The following is a 13,486-nucleotide window of genomic DNA, read 5'->3' on the forward strand; positions in this document are numbered from 1 at the left end:
CAAATCTGGTCCATCTATCTTTTACATCTTAGACTGGCAGCAGATGGTGCAGCATGACTGATAGCCATCGGCATCTTCTGGGTGCTTTGTAGAAGATGCTGTATTACGACTGCTAGCCATCATCGTCAAGACGGTGCAATAGGACTGCCGGCAGGACTGAGTCTCCAGGAGACAAAACATGTCTGCCCAGGTGCCTCTGATCGAACTCACTGAGGAATACGACGACGGATACCAGTCGTAATACACCATCTACTGCCAAAAGGCAAGGAGCTGCTGCTGTATAGCAATGCAGCCCCACGTCTGCCAGCAGCCAGATAGCCAATGATGGCTACCAGTCATACTGCACCGGCTACTGCCAAAAGGCAATTAGCTGCTGCTGTGTAGCAATGCCGTACCACGTCTGCCGGCACCCAGATGACATATGGTGACGGTGAGCTGAGCGGGCTCCATGCTTGCCATGGTATGTTGTCTGCACAGGTAACCCAAGTAAAAAGGCGTGAATCGATTGTCTGCTGTTGCTCTGACAGAAGGGGAGGGGCCTGACGACATGTACCCAGAACCCCCCGTGACACTGTTTTTGCATCATCAGGCATTGGGATCTCAACTCAGAATTCCAATGGGCGGCAGAGACTGCGGGAACTGTGGGATAGCTACTCACAGTGCAACGCTCCGGAAGTCGACAGTAGCCTCGGTACTGTGGACGCGGTCTGCCGACTTAATGCACTTAGAGCATTTTATGTGGGGATACACACAATCGACAGTATAAAACCGATTTCTATAAAACCGGCTTCTATAAATTCGACCTAATTTCGTAGTGTAGACACACTCTATGTGACATAATCAGATGTTCTCGTAAGCCATACAAAAGTAATCCTTTTTCTGAACTCTGTTGAACTCTTGGCCTCAGTGATATCTTGTGGCAATGAGTTCCATACATCGTGAGAGACTGTGTAGGTAAAAAAAAAGTTATTTCCTTTTATCATTTTTAATTTGCTGCCTTTCAGCATCATTAGATGTCTCTTTGTATTATGTGAAAGGATAATACAATAAAGTACTCTTCCATGTGACAGCTGATTTGAGGACACAACGTTCTTGGATATAAAAAATCTGATTGATTAGTGAGAAAGTGGTCCAATGCAGTCACACATCCCGCTCATCTACTTTTTGAAATAGGACAAGCTGCTTGTGAAATGAGTAGCAGATTGCCAATTCAAACATCAGGTGATTTTCTAGGATAATTACCAGCCTTACAAAAAAGGACCTGGAGGCTAATTAGGAAATTTATGAACTTTGAATTAACACCTGGCCTGGATTGTAAGCCCACTCTTTATATCTTTCAGTCCAAGATGCTGCTCATCCCTTTGAACGTTTCAAAGTTAACATCAGAAAAGATCAAATCAGTTTTAAAGAGTTTACAACAATATTAAATTCAATACTATGTACTGCTCAATTCCCTAAATAAAACATGCAATTTTTACCCCACAGAAAAATTTAAAAGATGTCCTTATTCCATTAAATAAAGGGCAAGTATTTATGTTTGGTTTCCAAGGGATGAATGCCACTTGATGCCCAAGCATCAAACTAGGCCTACAACTTTTACAGATTTACATCAATAAATTGTTTAACTGTCACTAGATTTTATTTAACCAACTCAGATTACTTCAGAAGAAGTGATAGCATTTCCTAACTATTCACATTAAATTACTCTTCCAAATGAAGATGCCAAGAAAACTCCAATACTATCTCCAAATAATCAAACCTTCAGTCAAGCATCCTTACAAAACGATCTGCATGTATTGAGTGGTTTGTTAGTCTAAAGACAGGTGAACCAAGACTATTCCAGAAGTTAATAAGGTCTTTTAGTTTTTCCATTATCCTTTGGTGCAGTCCTATTTCAAACTTCATTAGTTATAGTCTCAATACAGTGCAGTAGTGTTGATTTACAAGCTAAAGGGATATTTTGCTTTCTAAAGTCCTCTGAATTGTTCAGAGGGGTTTCTTGGCTTTCCTCATTCAACCCTGGAACATTTGAAAATGTTGGTCAGTCTGTAAAGCCCCAATGTACCAAACGGCTGAACACAACAATCAAACTATATAATGAGATGCCAAGAAGAAAGCAATACTCCAGATTATTTTGTTTGTATACATATTACAAATTCCACAATGCACATTCACAAATGCAGGCTACTGGTTGTTAGAGAAAGCTTTAAGCAAGAGAAATTCAGGCAAGGACTAGATAGGAAAAATTAAACACATTAACTAAAAGAGAGTCAGAATATTTATTGTAATCTACTTCCAACGGACAACAGACTCTGGTTCAATCATCCACTAGTTTGGAAAAGGCATATACTCACTTCTTTTGTGTGAGGTCTAAACCACTATTGACTATTCCATCCACCTTTACATTCTTCTGTCCACAGATATTTCCATAACTGTCATATCCTGAAACCAATCTCGCAGCTGCTCCAGTAGCTATTGAAAAGCCACAAATAAAACCCTGGGAAAAAAAAAAATAGATAAAAGGTTTCAATGGCAACTGTGTCAGGAACACAGTTTAACAATGCTCTCCTTGGAGCTGGTTGTGAGGGAAGGGTCAGTTGTAATTCATTTATTTCAGAGCAGGGGAGTCCAATTTTTTGCACCCTTCTTTGAAATTCCTTCCATTTAAAAGGGAAAAGTCTAAGTCAATCGAGAAAGAACCACTGTGGGGAACAACAGACAGTTGTGAATTTAAATGCAAACACTAATTTAAAATATGATTCAGATGCGCTAAAAATTATTTATTAGCTGAACAGGCTCAACAATGTGCAAGGTGCTTTTACAAGAGACAGGCATAAAACAAAGTTCCTGAGGGGAACTGCTCACAATCTAGGCAGATAGCACACAATTATAAAGGGGAGGGAGGCAGGGAAGGAGAGCAACACATGCAGCATGACTAGTGAAGTTTGGGATACACCTTGTTAATTTCCAGATAGTTTGGGTATTTTGGTTTGCAAGATTTTTCAAACATCTTGTTAACACTTCTGAGGGAAAGAAGGCCTATTTGGAGTAAGTGCATTTTAAGGAGAAGGGGAGGCAGGGCAGACCAGGCAAGACATTTCAGATATAGGGGACAAATGGAAGAAAAAGAAACATAAATAACAGTGGAAGCATATAAAAGGAGCAGCTAGGAGCAGCATGGTGGAGCAAAAGGGGGAAAAAAGGGCCTTAGAGAGGAGAGACCCAGGTCTCACTGGGCTATAGACTGACTTTCAAAGAGCTTAAATCGGATATTAAAGGGGAAGTTTGGGGGTCAGGAGGAAATGCAGAGAGGCCACTGTAAGGAGGTCGTGCCTTAAAGCATCAATTATCTCTTTACAACTAATTAGGTTGGCAAGATCCTGGGCAGAGAAAAATAGTCCTTACGCTGTCTCGCCAAGTGTCCAGTGATGCCAGAGGAAGAAGATAAGAGGGGTAAGCCAAAGTTTGAGACTGGTGGGAGAATGAATTGGTGGGGGGGGGGGGGGGGAAGAGGCAAAGGAAACAAGTGCAGAAGAGAGTCTGGAGTTACAAGTGGACACAACAGAATCAAAAGGCAATTGGAAGGAGGGTGTGGAGGAGTCAAACATTGACAGCCTTAAAGCCTTAGGAAGGCAAGACAGCGCAGTGCTAAGGAGGGACCAATACCGAAGGAGACAAGTTGATTAGAGAGAAATTCCAAATGAAGAGCAGGTCACTGTCTTATAGTAAATTAGCTTATTTATAAACTTAACATTGGACAAGTCAAAGCAAAGAAGGAGGAGCAAAAGGTTATCGCTAGTAATAAGCTGATTTGCAGCTCTTTCTGTCAATTTCATCAATCCATCACCACTCAGGTAAAAGCTCTAATTCCTTTTAATAGAATTTTATGTAGGATAATGCACAGGTTCTTAATGTTTTCCACACTGTGACTTTACATTACAGCAGAGAAGTTTCAGGATCCTCCTCCATCTATTTTAGGATTTTATTCCCATCTAGCCACAAAGTGAGGGAAGGTAGATGTAACCACCTGAACTTATTTGCAACTCCCCAAGGCAGTGATGATATGACAATTGCTCCACACACCGTATTGGTGAGACAAGAAAGCTGTAGGATAGTACACCATAAAAAAGGAAAAATTCACAGTTGCAGGTGTGTATGGAATTATATCAGCAGGACACGGCCAACAATAAGACCGGGTAACAGCAAAGAGTGAAACGTAACACAATCTGGGACCTAATTTTCAAAGATGGGCATATGCAACTGTGTGTACCTAATTTGTATAGTCTAATACCCCAAATAAATATACAGAACTAGGCATTTCTGTATTAAACTGTCATTTAAAAATCAAATTTGTCAATGGATTGCAAAAATACCAAAGGGGTGCCAAGTGAAGAGCAAGTTAGCTATGAGCTTGCAGGGCAACCATGGTTGTAAAATAAAGCCAATAAGAGTTTGAGATGCATAGACAGAGAGAATCCTCTCACCAACCAGGGATGTGAAAAAGATAGTTATTCTCTAATTGGCGGTGGGTTGGACCTAGAATAATGTAAGCAACCCTCCCTAATTCCATACAAAAAAGGCAAAAACCAAGATACTGAATTTTCACTATGCTGCAATCATTTTTTTGTAATTTGACATTTAACTGCATCATAGCATTTATCAGGAGGAAGCCAAGTGTTTTGGCATCTAGATAAAACACAGTGAGGCTTTGGCACCTGGGACAGCTTGGGAAGAAGGTTTGGACTGTGGAATAAGCGTATTAACTGGATGGCTCTGCTAAAGTTATCAGCAGGGATATCAACAATGTTGAGGTTTACATTGCCATTTTTATGTTTCAGAACTAACAGCCTATTGAGATTAAGGTAACAGTTCCTTATGCTCAAAGCTATTTTTTCCAAGACATCTACAGGCTTAGGATGATAGCGTTTAAAAAAAAAAAAAAAAAAAAAAAAAAAAAAAAGTAGGCCAAGTGTAGCGTGACATCTTCACAACCATGAGGGCTAGAAACTTGTTTTAAAAGTAGCTTCGATTCTGATGCACACAATTCTGTGGCAAAACAGAGTCTACTGCAAATTATGAGACCCTGTGAAAGTACTAGATTTGTGCATTGTGACACTGCTTTAGAAAATCAAGCAAGTTCTTGTTCCGTAACTGATACTTGCCATGCTAAAATACACTAGACATTGACTGACGTTAGCAAATTTCTAATCTCAAAATCTGATTTCTTCACAATGAGTGAAAACTGTCTGTGGCTATGTAACATTTAGAATCTTTCTAATTTTACTCACCATTCCAACACAAAAGAGGATGAATAGCAACAGCCATGGTATATCTGTGCAGCTGCGATCCTCCAGAGGCTTCCACTCTCGTTTGGAGCTCTTGGGTGAGAAAAAGGGATAAAGACAATGGTTACGAAGTCAATTCAATAAAATATGTTCTGCTAATAACAAAGCGCTTTGAAAAGTAGTTTTTAGGGCACTGATATTCATCTGGGTTTATCTTTTGATACTTAAGTTACTTCATCTAGACTGTAAAATGTACAATAATTATTTAAACTACAGTGAGGCTAATGGAACCATTTAACAGACAGTCAAGGTAATGTGTCCAAGGGTAAATGCGATAAGAATCTGAAAAAGAGAGCGAGTAAGAGCAATGCTGAATTCAGAAAGCATTTCACTTATTCATATTTCTGGCTCTAGCACTAGAGGGGAAATAAGCATGGTCACTCAAGGGATCAACAATACTAGCTAGTCACTGTACCCTGCCACAGCTACTGTATGTAGAGTAATCTGCTTTCCAAGAAGGATAAAAGGATAAGCTTTTCACAAACTCATCAGTTTTAAACACCTCCATGGCAGGATTAACAGCATAGTACAGACAGAAAGACTGTAATATGTAGCTGTCTAAGGAACAGTTTTTTAATCTGTCTAGAAAAGGCAGCTGTGGAGTTCTGCAATTCAGGCAAGTCATGTCAACTTACTAGAAGGAAGGAGTCTAGAATTAAGTTAAAACTCTCAGGAAAGAGATTCCACTGCTGTATCAGATGACAGAAATACCTCCATGGATAAAAGGCTGGACTATTAACAATTTGCACTATAAAAATGGCTACCTTGCAGCCCTCAAGTGTACATTTCATAAAGTCTGTTCTATTTATACTGGCTCATTATAATTAAAAAATTATGAAGAAGTTTTTAAGCTACGCTTCTTCCCTAGGAAGCTAGGGGAAGAATGCATATTGACTACAAAGGAAAATTAAGTATAGCACTAGAATTTTGTTCACAGATCAAAATTTTGATTTAGATCCAAGGTTGAAAAAAGTACACCTCATTTTAAAAATAATAAAGTTGCAGAGACAACAAAGCTCTTTCAATAAGTTTCCAGGAACCTACTGCTTGTAGCATCTGCCTAGCAAAAGTTTAGGCATTTCACAAAGATCCTTTTAGAGCTATTCTTCCATTCAGTAAGGACACAGACTGTAGTCCTGAAGAAGTGTAGAATGGCCTTCTATACCTTTATGGGACAGCATGAACTGGGATATAAAGAAACAACTAAAGATTCCAACTTCTTGTGTAGGATAACCTGCCAAAACCTTAAATTTTCATTATAGGTTCTGGAGTTTGTTGGAGATTCAGATGAGAAATTAGAACAGGAGACTGAACTTTGCTGACATTTGCCATCTCCAGCATCTAGTTTTGCAGACTGACCAAAAGCAGAAAGTCTGCAGTATGTGGCTGTTGTATTACTAGCTAAAATGTGTTAGTAAGATGTTTTTTGGTATTCAAGACTCATCTTTAGCTTGATTTGCAAACACAAATACCCTTTACAAATAAAGTTATTAGAAAACTACAAACTAGATACAATGAATGAAAAACTGCATCTTCCTCATGCTCTGCATTCAAATTGCACATCCTGTTTGAAATGAAGTTTCATGACAATGGTATCTGTTAATATTTTTAAAGACTTCCTGTATTTGTCCAGGCTGTGCGTGAGTCCTCTAATCAGTGGCTGTTGACAGGAAAATAAAAGAACATCTCTTGGGAAATCACTGCCTCCCATGAGAGGAGCTGGCTGGGTGACCCCACTCAGTCTGGGCTGGCATAGAGGGGACTTGGAAGAAATTTAAGTTTCCAGATAAGAACTCCAGCAGACCCAGACTCTGGGAACTGCAACCTCTGGAATTTGGCTAAGATCAGGAACCAGAAAGGTACCTTATAAAGGACATCCTGCAGCATGGACTTGGCTTTGGAAGTTAGCATCCACAGAGGCTGCCCACATCAACTCTAGTGCCATGAAACAGTAAGGATACCCATCTCTCTCTCTGCTGAAAAGGTAGAGGCTGCTCTTGTGGAGTGAGCCACGAACCTCTTTACTCCAAACACTACATTCTCTTTCTTCATATATCACTCCCAATGACACAAAGCCTTAAAAGGCAAGCTGGGGAACCCCACAAGAATAAAATCTGCCCTCTAGTTTCTAGAGTTTTATTCAGTTATGCAAAGCCCTCTTCCCACTGAGCAATAAGTTTCTCTTTATTCTGTGGGACTGGAAGGAATGAGGAGAGACATCCCCACCCACGTGGACAGATGAAACACGCTGGAGGACACAGGAAAGAGACTGAATTACTGCAAAAAGAACAGGAGTACTTGTGGCACCTTAGAGACTAACGAATTTATTTGAGCAGACTTACACGGCTGCTACTCTGAAACCTGAATTACTGCAGAAGTTCTGACCTGATTAAAAAGCCATGTAGCAATCTGTGAACAATGAGCAAAGTTCCCAAAATCATGGCCAAACAGATTGCCAATAAAAAGGAAATTTTGAGAAACCTCTCCTAAGATCTTCTTTAAGGCCTTGGCTACACTCGGGAATTCACAGCGCTGCCGCGGCTGTATGTACTCCACCTCTCCGAGGGGAATAGCTTGCAGCGCTGTGAGAGCTCTTGCAGCGCTGTATGTACTCCACCTCTCCGAGGGGAATAGCTTGCAGTGCTGTGAGAGCTCTCTTGCAGCGCTGTATGTACTCCACCTCTCCGAGGGGAATAGCTTGCAGCGCTGTGAGAGCTCTCTTGCAGCGCTGTATGTACTCCACCTCTCCGAGGGGAATAGCTTGCAGCGCTGTGAGAGCTCTCTTGCAGCGCTGTATGTACTCCACCTCTCCGAGGGGAATAGCTTGCAGCGCTGTGAGAGCTCTCTTGCAGCGCTGTATGTACTCCACCTCTCCGAGAGGAATAGCTTGCAGCGCTGTGAGAGCTCTCTTGCAGCGCTGTATGTACTCCACCTCTCCGAGGGGAATAGCTTGCAGCGCTGTGAGAGCTCTCTTGCAGCGCTGTATGTACTCCACCTCTCCGAGGGGAATAGCTTGCAGCGCTGCGAGTGAGCGTGCAGCGCTGTATGTACTCCACCTCTCCGAGGGGAATAGCTTGCAGCGCTGCGAGTGAGCGTGCAGCGCTGTATGTACTCCACCTCTCCGAGGGGAATAGCTTGCAGCGCTGCGAGTGAGCGTGCAGCGCTGTATGTACTCCACCTCTCCGAGGGGAATAGCTTGCAGCGCTGTGAGAGCTCTCTTGCAGCGCTGTATGTACTCCACCTCTCCGAGGGGAATAGCTTGCAGCGCTGTGAGAGCTCTCTTGCAGCGCTGTATGTACTCCACCTCTCCGAGGGGAATAGCTTGCAGCGCTGCGAGTGAGCGTGCAGCGCTGTATGTACTCCACCTCTCCGAGGGGAATAGCTTGCAGCGCTGTGAGAGCTCTCTTGCAGCGCTGTATGTACTCCACCTCTCCGAGGGGAATAGCTTGCAGCGCTGTGAGAGCTCTCTTGCAGCGCTGTATGTACTCCACCTCTCCGAGGGGAATAGCTTGCAGCGCTGCGAGTGAGCGTGCAGCGCTGTATGTACTCCACCTCTCCGAGGGGAATAGCTTGCAGCGCTGCGAGTGAGCGTGCAGCGCTGTATGTACTCCACCTCTCCGAGGGGAATAGCTTGCAGCGCTGCGAGTGAGCGTGCAGCGCTGTATGTACTCCACCTCTCCGAGGGGAATAGCTTGCAGCGCTGCGAGTGAGCGTGCAGCACTGTATGTACTCCACCTCTCCGAGGGGAATAGCTTGCAGCGCTGCGAGAGCTCTCTTGCAGCGCTGAATGTACTCCACCTCTCCGAGGGGAATAGCTTGCAGCGCTGTGAGCGAGCGTGCAGCGCTGTATGTACTCCACCTCTCCGAGGGGAATAGCTTGCAGCGCTGTGAGCGAGCGTGCAGCGCTGTATGTACTCCACCTCTCCGAGGGGAATAGCTTGCAGCGCTGTGAGAGCTCTCTTGCAGCGCTGTATGTACTCCACCTCTCCGAGGGGAATAGCTTGCAGCGCTGTGAGAGCTCTCTTGCAGCGCTGTATGTACTCCACCTCTCCGAGGGGAATAGCTTGCAGCGCTGTGAGAGCTCTCTTGCAGCGCTGTATGTACTCCACCTCTCCGAGGGGAATAGCTTGCAGCGCTGTGAGAGCTCTCTTGCAGCGCTGTATGTACTCCACCTCTCCGAGGGGAATAGCTTGCAGCGCTGTGAGCGAGCGTGCAGCGCTGTATGTACTCCACCTCTCCGAGGGGAATAGCTTGCAGCGCTGTGAGCGCTCTCTTGCAGCGCTGTATGTACTCCACCTCTCCGAGGGGAATAGCTTGCAGCGCTGTGAGCGCTCTCTTGCAGCGCTGTATGTACTCCACCTCTCCGAGGGGAATAGCTTGCAGCGCTGTGAGCGCTCTCTTGCAGCGCTGTATGTACTCCACCTCTCCGAGGGGAATAGCTTGCAGCGCTGTGAGAGCTCTCTTGCAGCGCTGTATGTACTCCACCTCTCCGAGGGGAATAGCTTGCAGCGCTGTGAGAGCTCTCTTGCAGCGCTGTATGTACTCCACCTCTCCGAGGGGAATAGCTTGCAGCGCTGTGAGAGCTCTCTTGCAGCGCTGTATGTACTCCACCTCTCCGAGGGGAATAGCTTGCAGCGCTGTGAGAGCTCTCTTGCAGCGCTGTATGTACTCCACCTCTCCGAGGGGAATAGCTTGCAGCGCTGTGAGAGCTCTCGCAGCGCTGTATGTACTCCACCTCTCCGAGGGGAATAGCTTGCAGCGCTGTGAGAGCTCTCGCAGCGCTGTATGTACTCCACCTCTCCGAGGGGAATAGCTTGCAGCGCTGTGAGCGAGCGTGCAGCGCTGTATGTACTCCACCTCTCCGAGGGGAATAGCTTGCAGTGCTCTGAGAGCTCTCTTGCAGCGCTGTATGTACTCCACCTCTCCGAGGGGAGTAGCTTGCAGCGCTGCGAGTGAGCGTGCAGCGCTGTATGTACTCCACCTCTCCGAGGGGAATAGCTTGCAGTGCTCTGAGAGCTCTCTTGCAGCGCTGTATGTACTCCACCTCTCCGAGGGGAATAGCGTGCAGCGCTGCGAGGGAGCGTGCAGCGCTGTATGTACTCCACCTCTCCGAGGGGAATAGCTTGCAGCGCTGTGAGAGCTCTCTTGCAGCGCTGTATGTACTCCACCTCTCCGAGGGGAATAGCGTGCAGCGCTGCGAGGGAGCGTGCAGCGCTGTATGTACTCCACCTCTCCGAGGGGAATAGCTTGCAGCGCTGTGAGAGCTCTCTTGCAGCGCTGTATGTACTCCACCTCTCCGAGGGGAATAGCTTGCAGCGCTGTGAGAGCTCTCTTGCAGCGCTGTATGTACTCCACCTCTCCGAGGGGAATAGCTTGCAGCGCTGTGAGAGCTCTCTTGCAGCGCTGTATGTACTCCACCTCTCCGAGGGGAATAGCTTGCAGTGCTGGGAGCGAGCGTGCAGCGCTGTATGTACTCCACCTCTCCGAGGGGAATAGCTTGCAGCGCTGCGAGTGAGCGTACAGCGCTGTATGTACTCCACCTCTCCGAGGGGAATAGCTTGCAGCGCTGCGAGTGAGCGTGCAGCACTGTATGTACTCCACCTCTCCGAGGGGAATAGCTTGCAGCGCTGTGAGAGCTCTTGCAGCGCTGTATGTACTCCACCTCTCCGAGGGGAATAGCTTGCAGCGCTGTGAGAGCTCTCTTGCAGCGCTGTATGTACTCCACCTCTCCGAGGGGACTAGCTTGCAGCGCTGTGAGAGCTCTCTTGCAGCGCTGTATGTACTCCACCTCTCCGAGGGGAATAGCTTGCAGCGCTGTGAGAGCTCTCTTGCAGCGCTGTATGTACTCCACCTCTCCGAGGGGAATAGCTTGCAGCGCTGTGAGAGCTCTCTTGCAGCGCTGTATGTACTCCACCTCTCCGAGGGGAATAGCTTGCAGCGCTGTGAGAGCTCTCTTGCAGCGCTGTATGTACTCCACCTCTCCGAGGGGAATAGCTTGCAGTGCTGTGAGAGCTCTCTTGCAGCGCTGTATGTACTCCACCTCTCCGAGGGGAATAGCTTGCAGCGCTGTGAGAGCTCTTGCAGCGCTGTATGTACTCCACCTCTCCGAGGGGAATAGCTTGCAGCGCTGCGAGGGAGCGTGCAGCGCTGTATGTACTCCACCTCTCCGAGGGGAATAGCTTGCAGCGCTGTGAGAGCTCTTGCAGCGCTGTATGTACTCCACCTCTCCGAGGGGAATAGCTTGCAGCGCTGTGAGAGCTCTCTTGCAGCGCTGTATGTACTCCACCTCTCCGAGGGGAATAGCTTGCAGCGCTGCGAGAGCTCTCTTGCAGCGCTGTATGTACTCCACCTCTCCGAGGGGAATAGCTTGCAGCGCTGTGAGAGCTCTCTCGCAGCGCTGTATGTACTCCACCTCTCCGAGGGGAATAGCTTGCAGCGCTGTGAGAGCTCTCTTGCAGCGCTGTATGTACTCCACCTCTCCGAGAGGAATAGCTTGCAGCGCTGTGAGAGCTCTCTTGCAGCGCTGTATGTACTCCACCTCTCCGAGGGGAATAGCTTGCAGCGCTGTGAGAGCTCTCTTGCAGCGCTGTATGTACTCCACCTCTCCGAGGGGAATAGCTTGCAGCGCTGCGAGTGAGCGTACAGCGCTGTATGTACTCCACCTCTCCGAGGGGAATAGCTTGCAGCGCTGCGAGTGAGCGTGCAGCGCTGTATGTACTCCACCTCTCCGAGGGGAATAGCTTGCAGCGCTGCGAGTGAGCGTGCAGCGCTGTATGTACTCCACCTCTCCGAGGGGAATAGCTTGCAGCGCTGCGAGTGAGCGTGCAGCGCTGTATGTACTCCACCTCTCCGAGGGGAATAGCTTGCAGCGCTGTGAGAGCTCTCTTGCAGCGCTGTATGTACTCCACCTCTCCGAGGGGAATAGCTTGCAGCGCTGTGAGAGCTCTCTTGCAGCGCTGTATGTACTCCACCTCTCCGAGGGGAATAGCTTGCAGCGCTGCGAGTGAGCGTGCAGCGCTGTATGTACTCCACCTCTCCGAGGGGAATAGCTTGCAGCGCTGTGAGAGCTCTCTTGCAGCGCTGTATGTACTCCACCTCTCCGAGGGGAATAGCTTGCAGCGCTGTGAGTGAGCGTGCAGCGCTGTATGTACTCCACCTCTCCGAGGGGAATAGCTTGCAGCGCTGCGAGTGAGCGTGCAGCGATGTATGTACTCCACCTCTCCGAGGGGAATAGCTTGCAGCGCTGCGAGTGAGCGTGCAGCACTGTATGTACTCCACCTCTCCGAGGGGAACAGCTTGCAGCGCTGCGAGAGCTCTCTTGCAGCGCTGAATGTACTCCACCTCTCCGAGGGGAATAGCTTGCAGCGCTGTGAGCGAGCGTGCAGCGCTGTATGTACTCCACCTCTCCGAGGGGAATAGCTTGCAGCGCTGTGAGAGCTCTCTTGCAGCGCTGTATGTACTCCACCTCTCCGAGGGGAATAGCTTGCAGCGCTGTGAGAGCTCTCTTGCAGCGCTGTATGTACTCCACCTCTCCGAGGGGAATAGCTTGCAGCGCTGTGAGAGCTCTCTTGCAGCGCTGTATGTACTCCACCTCTCCGAGGGGAATAGCTTGCAGCGCTGTGAGAGCTCTCTTGCAGCGCTGTATGTACTCCACCTCTCCGAGGGGAATAGCTTGCAGCGCTGCGAGTGAGCGTACAGCGCTGTATGTACTCCACCTCTCCGAGGGGAATAGCTTGCAGCGCTGCGAGTGAGCGTGCAGCGCTGTATGTACTCCACCTCTCCGAGGGGAATAGCTTGCAGCGCTGTGAGCGAGCGTGCAGCGCTGTATGTACTCCACCTCTCCGAGGGGAATAGCTTGCAGCGCTGTGAGAGCTCTCTTGCAGCGCTGTATGTACTCCACCTCTCCGAGGGGAATAGCTTGCAGCGCTGTGAGAGCTCTCTTGCAGCGCTGTATGTACTCCACCTCTCCGAGGGGAATAGCTTGCAGCGCTGTGAGCGAGCGTGCAGCGCTGTATGTACTCCACCTCTCCGAGGGGAATAGCTTGCAGCGCTGTGAGCGCTCTCTTGCAGCGCTGTATGTACTCCATCTCTCCGAGGGGAATAGCTTGCAGCGCTGTGAGCGCTCTCTTGCAGCGCTGTAT

At 47.6% G+C, this 13,486-nt stretch overlaps 1 protein-coding gene across 3 annotated transcripts in view; it reads right to left on the bottom strand.

The window, feature by feature from the left end:
• The window catches only part of SLC44A1 (solute carrier family 44 member 1), a 105,887-nt gene that overhangs the window by 56,260 nt on the left and 36,141 nt on the right, over window positions 1–13,486 (bottom strand). For all 3 annotated transcript variants that reach the window (XM_054031267.1, XM_054031265.1, XM_054031266.1), the window contains exons 2-3: window positions 5,289–5,378; window positions 2,355–2,497 (exon numbers count right to left, since the gene is read on the bottom strand). In XM_054031267.1, the coding sequence (XP_053887242.1) occupies window positions 2,355–2,497; window positions 5,289–5,378 (233 nt within the window). The remainder of the gene's footprint in view (window positions 1–2,354; window positions 2,498–5,288; window positions 5,379–13,486) is intronic.

The sequence above is a fragment of the Malaclemys terrapin genome, chromosome 6 (assembly GCF_027887155.1).
Source record: "Malaclemys terrapin pileata isolate rMalTer1 chromosome 6, rMalTer1.hap1, whole genome shotgun sequence".
Lineage (NCBI taxonomy): Eukaryota > Metazoa > Chordata > Testudines > Emydidae > Malaclemys > Malaclemys terrapin.